The sequence below is a fragment of the Pipra filicauda genome, unplaced genomic scaffold, assembly GCF_003945595.2.
Source record: "Pipra filicauda isolate LSUMZ 115617 unplaced genomic scaffold, ASM394559v2 scaffold111_size4109106_pilon, whole genome shotgun sequence".
NCBI classification, from domain to species: Eukaryota; Metazoa; Chordata; class Aves; order Passeriformes; family Pipridae; genus Pipra; species Pipra filicauda.
Genome location: NW_024103563.1, coordinates 1,570,817 through 1,586,458, shown reverse-complemented (window position 1 = coordinate 1,586,458; position 15,642 = coordinate 1,570,817). Strand labels below are relative to the sequence as shown.

Genomic DNA, 15,642 nt, shown 5'->3' with positions numbered 1-15,642 from the left:
CTTACTCCAAATTTCACATAAGAACTTGAACTTTAGTTAATCTTTTTTTTCCCTAAAGACTCAAATAGAGTCAGCTGGTTGCTTTCAAATTAATTCTGTGTCTGTATTTTTCTGTAAAATAGTAGGAATAATCTAAAATTTGTTCAGTCTTTTTAACCAAAATCTATTTTTCATCATGCTGAACTGTTTATTCATAATCTGTCTTAATGACAGAGGCTGATGCCCCAAACTTTCTAGACATTTAAAATTGTGGATATGCCCCCAGGAAGGGAGGTGCTCAAGGAGCTCCTATTAGCAGCCTGAATTTAACATTCCCTTTCATAAAGCCACAGTTATTTTTGATTCTCATTTTTGTATTTATAGCTTTTCATTTTTCAAAGGATACAGCACATCTGTTTTGTTATACCTGCTTTGTGTAATGAAATGCCATCATCTTTTTCTGTCTTTAGCTTTCTGATCTGTAATCATATTAAAGAATTTAGGAGACACCAGGAGATAGACTTGATCTCAAATTATGGAATCTTTCTATTGAAAAGGAAGCCAAGCTTTTTGAAAAGGCAGCACTCTGTGACAAGAGAGACAAGAGCTGTCTACGTTAAGACAACTATCCCAGTTATTTTGGATTTTTTTTTTGCAGTTTTAGTATAATATCCTTCTGTTATTTTGAAGCAACTTCTTTGGACATATTGGTATTTGTTTGTTTCCTTTAAATTTTGGAAGAAAAACATTTGAGATGTAAATTTTAACTTCTACTCTCTTGACTACCATAAAAGTATTTTATTCGCCTTCACAGATTATCACAGTTTCTGAATTCATCTGTTATTAGTGTTCTTTATGAAATATAGATTTTTCTGTAAAGAGAAATAATACATAGCATCAGCTGTGTCCAGTGTAATATCTTGCATTGCTGGTCAATTAATTCTTAATTTACCACAGATAATGGTTTATGTCAGCTTAAGATGCCGTCTTTTCATTTAGCCTGTATCATTTCACTAGCTTCAAAGTAAAAAAAAAAAAATATATAATGCTGTTTTAGCAAAATACATATCATGTTTTTTTAAAATACTTTCAATACAATCATAAAGGAGAGCTCAAGTAACTTCTTATCTTGATTTTAAATTATATCCTTTCTCAGAGGATTTAAAAAGAAGTTTTTCTAGTTTCATTATACACCATGCCTAAACTGTAAACTCAAGATTATTAGACTCATTCTAATAATGTAAAACCAGATACCTGCATGGCCACATCATATTTCCAAATATTACTTCAAAAGAGATTTTGACTTTCAATTCCTCAAACATTTATCTTTTCTGCCTTAAAAGTATATTTATGTTTTCTGTAGTAAGCATGTTTTGGTGCATTTTAAATAGAGTGTTCTCATTTTAACCTTTAGGCTACTACCTCATATTTTTATACATCACCTGACAACAGAATTCAAACATCAGAGATATTTTTGTAGGGTTGCCAAGGAGGTATATACATCTACAGATTAATGACAGCTATTATTTTAAATGCTGTGAATTCCACTGATTATATCATATATTCAGATTTTAGGTTAACAAAAAAGCAATGCCAGGCAAACCCTAATTCACCATTAGTCATTTGCTATGTATTTCTTTGTAATTTTTTTAATGCTTGGCATTGACTGAGTGACAAGCCTTTTATATAATGACTCTCCAATATCATCTCTCATTCTTGTATTTTGGATCTGACTTAAGAAAACTATATAAAGCAACTATTGTATGAGAGGAAACAATTTTCATTTGCACTTCAAAGGAGGATACAGTGTAATGATATAAGGATGGCAGATGATTTGTTACACAAGCATCAAATGTCAAAAAAAATTAGAAAGTTGGCCAAGTTGAACTGAGTTGGCACCTGTATAAATTTAGGCTAGGTTATGTGGGGTTGCTTTTTTTCTTTACATCAGAAGTTCAATATATAGTTCCAAGCCTTTCTTTCATTTTTCTGAACTTGGAATAAAGTGGACACTGTCCTATCACAAATGCAACAAGGATAAAATTAGATGTACGTTTCATCAGAACAGGAAAATAAATAAGAAAATAAATGCTGTTTTAAATTAATAACTCTTTGGAGATGAATTAGGGAAAGGGAACTGAAGAGGATCATCTTGATATATAAGGCAGGGACTCCAGTGGGAAACATGACAGGAAACGTAATATATATTGCCATTCAGATTTGTCCCATTATTTTAAGACAAGCAGCCCAGGCAGAGACTTACTGTTCACCATAGGGCAATTGTACCTGTAGTGAGAGACATGAAGGGAAATAATTTATTTACATGCTCCTGTAATAAGCACCAAAGTAAGGCAGCAATACCATTTATTATGGAAACAATTTTGGGCCAAGAGGATGATTCCAGTATTTATAATATAGTGGACTTGCCCTATTTTTCAGCGCATGCCAGGACTTCATCACATAAATTCACGACACTCAGAGAGGAGAGTGTTTCTTCCTCCTCCAAAAGCCAGCAGCAGTGGGCAGAGGGCAGAGCAGGAAAGGGTGGCCACTGCACACCCCCTTGAGGCCTCAGGGCTGCCACTGCCCATGCCATAGCACATTTGTGCTGTGCCCTTCCTGAATTTCTCAGCACCTTCCAAAGAGGAGTAGTTGAGGGAAAGGCATAACTAGATGAAGCTCCAAGACAAGTAAAGGAAGATCTTGAACTGCATGATCACTTGCTTCATTATATCTCCCTTAGGCTTCTTGGCTCTGGGAAGGAGGGTGAATAAAACCTGATAGGACAATGAAATAAATTTTAAGGTTTCACAGAGAAAAAAAAAATCCAAGAGTTTGGAGAAAGCAGGGTTCAATCTGTCTGTCCGTTAGTTCTCACTATGCCAAGAGCTGGTATCTTGGTTGCCCACCTGTTCCAAAGAGAGTGTCACTGGACCCACTGACCCATTGCAAAAGGGTTCAAATGAAGCTCTAGTGTTACTATTAATCATTATCCATATGAAAAGGTAGAACTATGTGAGCTCCTGGAACTGAGCCATGATTTTAGGACCTGAACTAACTGCTCAAGCTTAAAACACAGTTATGCTCTATGCTCTTCTCCATGGTGGAGGGCAATACGGTGAAGCACAATGGAACCATGTTGAATACATGGGCCAAGGACCAATCCTCTCCTAGGAAAAATGTGCTCATCAGAAAGTAGCCTTTGAATACAACCTTGCAGGTCCCCCAGTCCTCTCATGTGCTATGACTGGCAAACCAGTTAGATCTTTTTCTATAAACTGGTCTTTTTAAAAGAGTTTGGTGGGTTTTTTCATTCTTTCCTCAAAGAAGAGTTTTTCCAGACTCTGATGCCTGGTAATTAGAAACCTTTTATCAACTTTTGACCTCAGTTTGCCCATGGATAAATTGAAGTAATTTGTTCTTGTGTCAACCTTGTCCTCTAGACTTTGAGAATGATGCATTTATTCACACTTTGTATGTGTTTATAAACAGAGAGCACATCCTCTTTCAGTCTTTGTTTTCATAGCCTTATCAAGCCAACCTTTCCAGTCTCTTCTCACACAAATCAGCTTTTCTGTGCCCTCATTCCATTATCTTTTTAATAGAGCTGGTCATAGTTCTGCACATTATTGTAGATGAAACCCAACCAATCCTTTGTAAAGAAGCATTAATAGTTTCACCTCCTGTATGGTAACTGTAGGCATTGGAAGGTGTTTGGGGCTGACCTTGAGATAACAATGGTAACAGAGAACTGGTGGCAATCTTGGGTGTGGTAAGGTAATAATCTTGAGACTATTAAAATTGAGATTAATAACCTTGAAAGTTTTAACACAGGAAAATGTTTGAAAGAGACATGACAGAAAATGAAAAAGAGGACATTTCTTTCATTTAAAAAGGGTAAAGGAAAGAGGTGATAATCATACAAATGCCCCTCCTTCAGTTGCACTAAATAAAATCACACTCGTGATTTAAGAAGAAATATAATTTTTCTATCCTGGGATTTTTGAAGCTATATTTACTATTGTGCAGAGGAAATGAAGCAAGCAAAGACAGACAGACAGAGGGAGGGAGAGCGTGAGAAATCCATTCTCACATTTTGTTAAGGCATATTTGATCATGACTACATTCAAATCTATGATTCCTGCAAATTTTAAATAAAGAATTGCAACATCTGCTTTAAGGCCTTGAAGAAATAGGAACATTTAATTGGAGACTGTCTTCTCAGCTGACTACAATGGCCAGAAGAGATTTACATTATTTGCTGAGGGCTAATATGATGTGTTATGTTTTATGGGAACAAACCCCCTCCTCCCACATATACATTTCCATTATGATACACAGTCTTCAAGAAAATTTGCTGTATTACCTAAAGTAGCAACTAATGGGACAATAAAATTTAAGGAACTCTTTGCAGGCATTATAGCATTAAGAGTGAGCAATTAAAATAACAGATGTTACCTCACAAAGCCTAAGCAGATTCCTGATCACAAAACTGAAGGTGGTATTTTCTTTTGTATTACTATAGTTGGTAAGTATGTTGTATTCCCTTGGCACAGTGATGGAAAAGGAAAAACAATTCCAGCTTATTTTGGTATCTCAATGCAAGGAATTATTTCATTCATATGTAGAATTTTGCAAAACAATGCATTTTCACTGTAATAAATCATTTTAGAATTTCAAATTAGGAGGCCAGAGATGCAGTGCTACAGTTACTTAGTTGGCAGTCTGATTTAGCCAATACAGGTACTCGAACACATGTCTAAGTTGCCACAAAAGATTCATATAAGCAACAAAATAGACAGAGTTCCAAGATCATTTCACAGTCATATGGAAGTATTGTGGTCATCAACGGGAAATGGACAACCACCTCAAATGGACTTGGATATAAAGATGGCTGTTTCACATTCCACAGAGTAAAGGCCCCACAAATCATGTATTTCCAAATCTTGCACTGCCAAATGGAGGCATTGCAATGTTGTTACTGAACTGGCAAAATGTTGCAATAAGCAAGTAATGTTACACAACAGTCATCATTCAGGAAATATGTACATTTCTGTTGCAATTTGAACATAGTGGTAAGGAAAAATTGGGCAAAACAGAAGTCCTTCTATATTATTACCTACCTATCTTATTTATTGCTAATCTGATTTCTGTGTCTGCAAAATATTGAGATTATTAGCATTTTTTAAATAAAGTTTGACAGTTACTTAAGTGGGAATATGTATTTAGGTCCAGAAGCAGATTAAGTTGAGATAGCACTAAACATATTCATTTCCTCTAAAACCAAAAACATGAACAACTGAATGAGATACAGAGATTTCAATGGCTATGGTTTACAGCACAGTTTGTCAGAATTAACTTAATCACGGCTTTTGCCTATTTCACATACAAGACTATAAAACTAAGAAGAGATGATGTACGTTTCTCTGCATATATTATTCATCTCTCTTAGCTGTTGGGACTGCAGCCCGAAGAAAGAGTTTGGAGTGGAGAAGGTAGTTGAGTGGTAACCACTTTGATTGCTCTGCCATTTAATCTGCTGCAATGTGCAAATAACAATGCTTAGAAAGCAGATTTTTTCCCACAGAGACATTAGTTTCTGAATAAAAAGTGAAGAGAAAGTATGTATGCTAGGAATGGATCCTCGGTTTTATTTTCCTTTTTGAGGGTGAATGAGCTGAAACAGCTAAAAGTAAGCACCTTCTTTTGAACTTCTGGAAAGTAAATAACATTTAAAATGAAAAACCAATAGTAGTTGCTTTTTAATGTGAACAGTAAGCCAAAATCTGAGCTTTGCCTACGATTGCTGTCCAATCTATTGATACAGAGGATGGCTTTATATTCAGTTAATGGTCTCTTTAAAATACTATGTGTTAAGTCTAAAGAGTATAGATGAACACTCTATTTCAAAATTCCACTCACTACAAGTGAATTCTAGTTTAATCTGACGTGGAAAAGAAAACATGTATGTTGTTCACATGACTGCCTGTAGATCAAAGCTGGGTTCTCAACCAGCAAAGCCCCACTCAGTGCTGGAAAACACACACAATACTGGTGAGGAGAAATGCAGGGCCCAAATTAATAATTTATGCTGGACCTGGTTTGTCTTCACAGCATTTTCGGAGACATATTTTTCTCCAAGGAAAACTGGCCAAAATCCACTGGTTTAGCACAGTATATTGATGAAAATTTAGTAAATAAGTATGAAAACAGAAGTGTACAGTAAATCCAGGCAGTAGACCTGGAATTTACACGCGATATCTCCAACCAATCTTTTATCCTGAGAATATTCAGGAGTTGCATGATCTACCTGTTAGGGGAGAGTTATTTATTCAGGAAATCCAGCTATTCTGGACCTAAATTGTATTTCAATAAACAAAAGAAAAACCTGAATACTGTCAAATCTAAGAACTGTACTGTTCAATGTTTTATATGCAAAACTATTTCACATATTGAGTTGTCATATTTTAGCTGACAAGTTTTCATGGAAGAACTTATCTCATAGTTTAAAAACAGGTTTTCAATTTAAATTTCTTTTTTCCCTTTATAAACATTCACATATGACCTAATCCAGAAGTCTACCAAAAGCCTCTCACTAACATCAAGTGGTTTGGATATCAACCATGATGGAATTCTTGGGCAATTCTTAAAGAACAGTGAAATATGGGATTTTATTATTATTATTATTATTTTGATTATTAAGAAAAAATCATTAAGATATAAACAAAATTAAAGGAGTCCTCTAAAAAGATTACATATGAAAAAAAAAGACCTTTAAAAGATCCTATAAAAACATTCAGCCTAAATATCAAATCTCAAGATACTCAGAAGCAAAGGGGATTTTCATTATATTTTCCATTTATTCATTCAAGGACTTCCATTTAAAACAGGGAAGACAAAAGAGGAAAGTCCAAGAACTTGTCATTCTACTTTTATTAAGCAACATCTACTCCCTTAGCGTCCTTGAACTTTGTCATAGCTACTGCTTCCTGTTGGCAAAGTGAGAATCAGCATGAATATTGTCAGTAAGCCTGAAAACAGGATTCATGGTTCACAACAATGTTTGCTTGACAGTTACCTCATTTATAATGATCCAGTGACAGTCAAAAGCAACCAAATTAGTCTCCACGACCTGAAATAGAGAACAAACCAGCTATCAGTCAGCTTGTTGTGAAAGCCAGAAAAAAATTAAAAGGATGCTCTCTGCAAAAGACAAAAAACAAAGCACATGCTCTCTAGGACTTTTGCTATTGAACTGAGGACAGAGAACCTTTAGCACAATTCTGCAGAAGCATTTGTGTTATTGTTTGACTTGCCAATTAAACTTGGAAAATACAGTTCATTGCCGGCATCACAGAAAAGAATATGTTTCAGCTGACTGAAAAGCAAACGAAAACATTTTTGCCTTAGTACTGTGTGTTGAGAGGAAGCAACAGAGAGGAAGGCAGAAAATGAATATCAAGTAACTCTTGTTGGATTTCTGTATTTAAGGCCTTTCCAGTGTGTACCTACCCTGGAAGCCTATGAATCAAAAAAAACCAAAACAAACCCAAACCAACAAAATCCACACCACAAATGCTGGGGTTCATACAAGTGCAAAGAACAGGAAGGAAATGGTTCTCCTGAGAAAAAGGGTTGTCACAGGGATTATGAATGATAGCCCGGCCCAGGTTTCACACACAGGAGGTGTCTCACCCTCTTCTCATGTACCTTTTCCTTGCCTTTGCTGAAAATTATTCCAGGATCTGCCTTTATGCTGAACGGAACATGTGCTTCCTAACTCATCTTTCACTCAGTCTGTTTCCTCCTTGAATCTACCAAAATGTTGTGGCAAGGCATGTTTGAATCGACTTTGCAGTGGAAGTGAAGAGGGTAAAAATACATTTCTTCTCCTTTCAATAGCTAGGAAAGAAATCACTGACAGAAGGGAGGCCAGAAACAAACAATGGAAAAGGCTGGACACCTCTAAATTCTTTTTCCAAATGAAAACGAATTAGTATTAATATGGAAATAGCTTTAAAACCAAATTAATCCCATTTTATTTGTATAGTCACTATGCTCATCTTGATTCACAATTCAAAACTACTGGATACTTAAAATTGTATTGAATCCCAGTAGAAAAAAAAAGACAAAACAGAAACAAGGCTTGGGACTTATAATGTCCTAGTGCTGGGCTGTTATTGCTTGGACTATTGCACAGCAGTCATGTTTGGCTTTTAATGATGACCAACACAAAGAGCACTTGCCAGGAATGATGGTGATTTATACTGTGCGATGTCCAAAGGAGAACAATTTAGCTGGCCACAAATCTTAAGAGCAGCAAAAGACCCCATGCTGATAACCTTCATTATTAATTCAAAAGTTGTTAGAATTGGGGTCACTGCTTGTTTAGCAGAATGATAAGCAAGACTGGAAATTCTGATCTGGAGAAACTGGGGGGAGTGGGAGAAGCAAGCAGTGTATGAACTGATTTCTTATTTGAAACTCTCAGCACTAATAAGAAATGATGGGGAATGAAACTCATAGCTGCTAATGTGCTTCTGGAAAATTTCAATATTATTAGCAGTAGGAATCAGGCTCCTCACTTTATGTGGAATTTAGACTCACTATTCAACAACAACATTATATTTTGTTGTGTTGCTTTGACATTTTCTCGCATTCTCCACAGTAGGCGTTCACACAGCACATATAAAAGAACAGGATAGAAAGTGAGTAACTGTGATGGGAGGCATCACGACAGACTGAGCCAGGATGCTTGAACTGGAGTATGGCTGTTCTAATCAGATCTCTCACATCAAAGCAGTTGGAAGACAAATACACCCAGAAATCAAAAAAGGTTGAAAGTGGACAGAACAGTAACAGAGTTCTCAAGGGAACATTTGCTCCTTACATAAAGTTTCAAAACATAGAAAGTTTATCCCAATTACAACATAAGCTGTGCCATTTAAATTTTCCATAAACCAGAACAAAACAAAGCCTTACTGAAGCAGAAACCATTCTGCTAGTCAATCTACATACAGTTCTGCTAAAAGTGAGCAGAATAAAAAAAAAATAAAGGAAAAAAAAGCAGCAGGGTTGACATATTTTCTGGTTTCTTGTCAGGTTCCTAGCAACTTTGTCCCTTCTAACTTTTGGCTCCAGGATGTCCTGCTGGGAACGTCTGCCCTGCTGTAACTACTCTGCTCAAGAGGAGGTCTCACAAGGTCCTGTGACTCCAAGGCAGCCTGCCTGAGTGACACCCTTGAGTCAAGTCTACCAGTGGTACTAAGGAAATTACAATGATAATTTTGTTCCACAAAGGGCTCCTAAGCTTTCTCTGCTCCAAAATAGCAGTCAATTGAAACTTCAGAATAAAGGAATCCACAAAATGAAAATTCACATTTTCTGTTCAATTTTTAATAACATGCTAAAAGTGGGCTAGATCACTTCTTTGTGCCTGAAGCTTCAACTGATCAGACTTTAATGTGCTGTATCTTTCATTAAAACTTTGGTTTCGGTTCATTTAGTTTCCTTATAAATATTTGGTTTGGAGTATCTGCCTTGCCCAGGCTCTCAGATTTCAATTACAAGGCCTTTTCAACAGAATATGGTTCTAATTGTCACTGGGTTTCTTAGGTACAGCTTAAGTCAGTCTCTGAAAGAGGTTGACTGTTCTCACAAGTCACTCTCGTTATTTCAAACATCTCAGGCTACCTGTGACATATTTATCACAATTTTCAAATAACAAGATGAAATGCACCCATTTTTTAGTTACAGCTGAAACTCCTCAGCAGAAAGATCATGTTTTATCCATTAAAGTTTATGCATTCATGAATCTAGTCAATATTAAAAATATTTTGAAAAAGCTTATGTCAAATTGAGATGAACTTGTAATGCACTCAAGAGACACTCAAACTAATATATTCAAAGTCTAGATGGGCTACAATAGCCCCTGATTTAAAAATTTACTTCTCCTTTCGGTCTGCCAGAAGCTGCTTTTTGGTGTTTTCCTTAGCCCATCCACCCAAAGCTTGTTCTAGTATTGATAGATGTTGTTCAAAAAGATGACTGATGATGTCCTGAGAAAGTTGCTACATTTATTTTTTCTACTTTTTTTTTTGTTTTTATTTGATGAAATATACATTTACATCTGAACCGGGACTCAACATTTGACTGGGATTTCAAGGTCATCTTTTCATCCTTGGGTCATTCAGTCTTAGCTGATGAAATCCTAGTCTTAGGGATATCACTCACAAAAGAGCTGTTCATTTCAGCAGCATTAAGATGCTGCATCTTAGTCCCCTCCCTCTTAGCATCTCCTCTGCCAGGATGGTCTTTACTGTTAATTTAGTTGCCTTTAAAGTTGGCAGTGCCCATTTTGACTATGTTTACAAGAACTGCAGGGCAATATAATGTTATTACCATTAATAACCTTCCAATATTTTCCAGTTATTGTGTTTCTTATGTTTTTCAGGGTAGAAGATTGCACTGGCACATCCACTGTTTTACAGAAAATAAATAAATGCAAACCTTTAGTTTTGATGCTTGAAGGAAAAAGTCTCTCAATCCTAAAGTTTTCTTCAAACACTAAGAGTAATCATATGCATAATCCAGTCAGAAGATTGTCTTGGTCAGCAGCTATTAAGCACTAGTTTACAAGACTATATTAAATCAGATAAAAAACACTCAAAACCATCTAAGCCAGCAGCAACACAACCTAGATCCAATTATTCATCAGTAAAGCAGTCATTCCTTGCACACAACAGGCCTTTACAGTCATGACACAGTGTTCCAGAATGACCTTGTCTATCTACTGTTTGCTATTCTGTTTACTCTAAAAAGCCATCACATTTTCACTTGAAAGGGGTGATAACAAATTAGGTTAAAGTGAAAAACAAAAAAAGAGCACGTCTGGGTCTGCTTAAAATTGATCATAGCCTAAAAGTGCATATAGCACAGCTTCAACAGAGTATATAATGCAGTTGGGAAGAAGGTTTCTATGACTAATGTTCAGAATGATAGAACACATATTTTTTTTATCTGAGTGATGATCTTTTTTCTGGTTGAAATTCATATCTGCATGCATATCGACTGAGCTGGCATGAACTTGTGTTCTGTGCCAGGGAGAAACGCATGTACAGAGAATAATGCTTGCAAAAGCATAAGGGCAGTAATGAAAAAAAAATCTGAAATCCTGTAAATTAGAAGCAATAAAACAATTTAATAGGGGCATGTAGGAAGTAGGGGTTTCAATGCAAGTTTCAGATTCATCTGCTGGTTCTGCTGACTCTGTGACAGGAAGTGGCACTGTTCTGTCCTGAAAGGTAAGGAACAGATTGGAAATTTCCATACAGGACAGAAGGCAGGTGAACCTGTTATTTATGCAGCTCACCTCTTAAGCTAAAACTGAGAAAAACTAGAGTATGTATTCATAATGAGGGCTGAACCACAAAATTCTATGCAGATATTAAATGAAGAGTTGACACTTTCCAAAACAAAGAAAAACATGCACATATTTGACAAATGCTCATTTCACACTTCCTGTAGGTGAAATCATACAAGAATGCAGTTCTGGGTTAGTAAACACACAAAGTTATAGGTCAGTGCAGAAAGCTTTCTAAAGCTAAGCATAGCCACTAGCTGGGAGAGCATTAGGAGACAGTAACATGTACACCTACCCTGCTTTTACTGCTCCTTTAGGCATTCAAGTCATCTTTGGATGTAGGACACTTTGGTCTAAGCCGAGATGGCTGCTTTTGTGCTTCTAAATATACATTACTTTCTTAATTGCAATGAATCAGATTGCCAATAGCCAAAGGAAGCAGAAATTTATTAATTCTATACCAACCATTGCGCAGTTCAGACTGCTTTTATTTACTGAAAGGGGAAATATTTGAAAAAATCTCCCAAAAAAATCATTTTGTGCTTTTGAGATGCCATTTCTTCTGTGCCATTGAGTACCTCCATTGTGCAGGAACATACATAAGCAGAACTCCAGGATGAACTGGGGAGCTGCATTTCTGTCTAATGCCCATAGCAACTGACACATTCCTGTCTCAGACAACTAAATCAATGTCAGAGCACAAGTAGAGGACAGCCTATTAACCAACACCTTCAGAGAACTCTTTTTCTGAATGCAGCATTTTTTTAATCTGTAAAAGAAATTTAATCTTTAATTTTAATGCATTTTTAATCTATAGAATATTAGTATTCAATTATGTATAATGACATATCACATTACTAAGAATCAAAGCAGCAAGTTAGCAGGACAGTTCTAAAATATACCTTATGAAATTGTGGAAAAACTGAAAATCACTCTTTACTCACTCAACCACTGCTCAGACTGAGTTCACACTGGAGTATTTTAAAACATTGTGTCATTAGTTGCATAAATCCTGCAGCAAAGGCTACAGCCTGTCAAGTATGCAGAGCCATTCATACACAGTCACAGAAATCCACAGCAATAGATATAAAAGATCATTCTTAACATCTTTGTAACTTTGGAAATGTGTTCATGTCAAACTCCAGCAGTTCTCCTAACACCCTATTAAAATAAATCAAACTTATGCTTCATGGGGAAGGTGTTACACTTAGTCAAACACAGATGCTATTGAACTGATGAGCAAGAACATGGATGAAGCAGGAACTAATTTTCTTTTTCTAAAGATTTCAGCTACACACCGAGGGAGATTTTGCAGAGAGAAGAAAAATGCTGTCAAGATAACAAGTGATGAGCAAGGACAAATCATCTGTCATTGGCAGTAACTCCAGAACTTCTTTGGAAGACCCTGACAATTTATCACAGCTCTTTCTATTGTTCACACTCAAACCTTCAAATCACCTAAATGCAAGACAATCTGAAGCAAATAAAGCAGTAGTAGTGCCAGCATGCAAGCTTTTCCCATCTGCAGTAGTTATCAAGAAAGAAAAACAGTTTCTTAGCACAAAGCACATGTAATTTAATGGAAAAATGACACCAGAAGTTCTCTACATCACTTCTTTCTTATAGATATGGGCCCACAGGTGTGGGCCAAAACTGCAAGATACACATCATAACCTTTATAAAGGAAACAGAGGAAAACTGTTCTGCATTTTCAAAATGCACCACCACACATATGAAACTAGTCAGACAAGCCTTGAAATTACCTAATGAGGAGTAACGTTGCATGTATGAAAAGATCCTTACAAGATCAAGCCATCTCAAGTATCACCTGTTTGATACACAGAGGAGAGCTCCTGGGCTACAGTTTTATCTTTGCTACGGCTGGGACTGCTCTGCAACAAGCCACCCAGATGACATAACTCATTTGTCAAAATATTGAAGAAAAGTTTCTCCAACTAGAGTTGGCCTTTCTGTTAATTTTTTGCTCCACCAGGAGCTGCAGTACTGACTGTGAATCTCCTTCTGCTGGACCACCAGCACAGAGCAAACCACATTTTCCATTTGCTTTTAATCTTTAAAATCAGATGGCATTGTATAATCTGTAGTTCTAGAAATGGCTGATATTAAAACAATTTGGAAAGTGATTTAGAAAGTAAGCTTTCCCAAGAGTTGAGCTGGGACACCAACTCCCTGTTAACATTTTCCAAACATGATCTGTCTACAATATGTCCTATTTATGTAGTCTTGGAAGCTGAATGGCACTCTTTCCACTGGAAGACTGATAAAATGCTTTCATCCAATACCTCTAGATATTTGTTGCCCATGTCTTTTCGTAGACCAACCTCTTGAAGTTACCACTGCTGTTTTGCAGATGAACATATCCCTTAACCTAAGTTTCTCTCTGAAGGACACAGTAATTTGCTGATCACTAAGATATGATAAAAACCAGTCTTCCAGGACACACCTGAGAAAGTTGCTCCCCCTCCCCTCCCCAAAAAAGACAACTCAACCCAAAACCCAACAACTAATCAAACAGAAGAAGTGAGAGGCCATTTCTTCATATTTCCTTTAACTCAAGAGATGGGATTTGACTAATTTGAGCACCTAGAGCAATCTTCTATAGTACAGATGATTCCTCAAGCACTGGTAAGCAAAATATGAAAGCTAAAGTTGAAGATTATTTAACAGCTAATGTACAGGTAGTACTAAGAAAGTTAAGTGATAAACTAAAGACTACCTTACCTGATCTGAACTTTAGAAAGGTAAAAGCATGGAGTTGTGCTATTTAGTGTGTTGTACTGCGTTAAACACTACAGGACTTGTTCATGAAGATCCTCCAAGTTTGCTTGTTTGTTTGTTTTTACTTTTTTTTTACTTCTAGCTCTTAGTTCATTAAACTACCACCACTTTTTCAGGCTATCTGTACCATTTCTTCCTGCTGGCCCCACAGCAAGATCTTTCTGTGTCTCCGCTCTTAGCCTTTGAGCTTCTCAGTAGGGAAATCAGTTGCTGATTTATAAAGCTCATTGTTGGACACCAGAAACTAAAGCTCATAAAAATCTCTCTTCACTGTAGGCAATATTTCTGGAATCTAATTTTAATTGCTACCTATGTCCACTCTTGAGAGAGAAAAAAAACCAAAACACACATGGCAATACTTATTTTTATTCTTCTGGAGAATAATCTCCTTCTGGGATTCCTTTCCCTGATGTTCCTTCTAAGCAAAGAAAAAAAAATGCATTCGGTGAAACCTGACAGAGAAATCTCTGGGTCACTGGTCATCTATTTACAAAACATTAGAAAGCAAGCTTCAACAGCATTTTGAGGGGGAAAAATTGTCTTCTAGTCTCCTCCTAAGGATGGGTGATATGGCGCACAGAGCTTCATTTCTTCATCTCTTTCTTTTAAAAAGAAATAAATAGTTGAAGCACTTTATCAGTTTTCCACTTTTTTAGATTTATTATTACTAATTAATTAGTTTTATATTGACTTGGCTTGCCATCCTAACTACATATGAAACAAATCAAGCTTCACAGAAAACATTATTTTTCTTGGCTGATGATTTTAAGAGATGGAGGCAGTTCAAGTAGAAAAATCACCCCATGCTAAAGAAAAGAAGTCAACAGTTAAATGTTCACTAAAAGTAAATAAACATAGCATTAATACTTCAGTGATATTGACCATAAGCTAGTATTGAGAACACAAAACAAAACTACATTCCGTCTGTTAGAACTAGCCATTTTAAATTATTCATTTCCTTTATCATTGAGAAAAGTTAATAATGTGTTTATTTTATAGGAATTTAAACCCATGCATCCTCCTCTGAGGTCAGCCTGTACACTTTAGGTTTAAAACAATAACTGTAAATAATTTAAGTGTCTTTCATTTTAAGGATTATTTTATTCTTATGGTCAGTTTTCCTATTTCCAAATTTATGTTTTGATTTATATTCTGATTATCCTTGTGAAAAGTGTTTGTAATATCTACTCTGGGGAAAAAAGAAAACAAAAAAATCAACAAAAACCACAACCAACAAAAGCACCACAGATTTGTGGTTTGGCTTTAACTCAGAACCAAGAACACTTTATGCTACCTGCACAGGAATACAAGAAAGCAGAATAATAGTATTCTAAATGAACAATAATGGACCTTCCACCTAGAAACTGTTTATTTCAAAGTAACAAAGTGATTCAAACCATCATGTAAATGCAGAAATTCAGATTTGCTACTGTTGAGTGGTTGCCTGTACTTGCCTATATTGTCAAGAACTAGTTTTTGTTCATAGGGATAGTACTAAATTG

General features: G+C 36.1%; 1 protein-coding gene across 3 annotated transcripts in view; it reads right to left on the bottom strand.

Annotated features, from left to right (window-relative positions):
- GRID2 (glutamate ionotropic receptor delta type subunit 2) overlaps positions 1-15,642 on the bottom strand; it is a 698,274-nt gene that overhangs the window by 211,186 nt on the left and 471,446 nt on the right. For all 3 annotated transcript variants that reach the window (XR_005564017.1, XM_027731749.2, XM_039382594.1), the window contains exon 5: positions 7,058-7,111. Coding sequence is in view for 2 of the 3 variants with exons in the window: in XM_027731749.2 (XP_027587550.1) it covers positions 7,058-7,111 (54 nt within the window). In the remaining variant the exon portion in view is untranslated. The remainder of the gene's footprint in view (positions 1-7,057; positions 7,112-15,642) is intronic.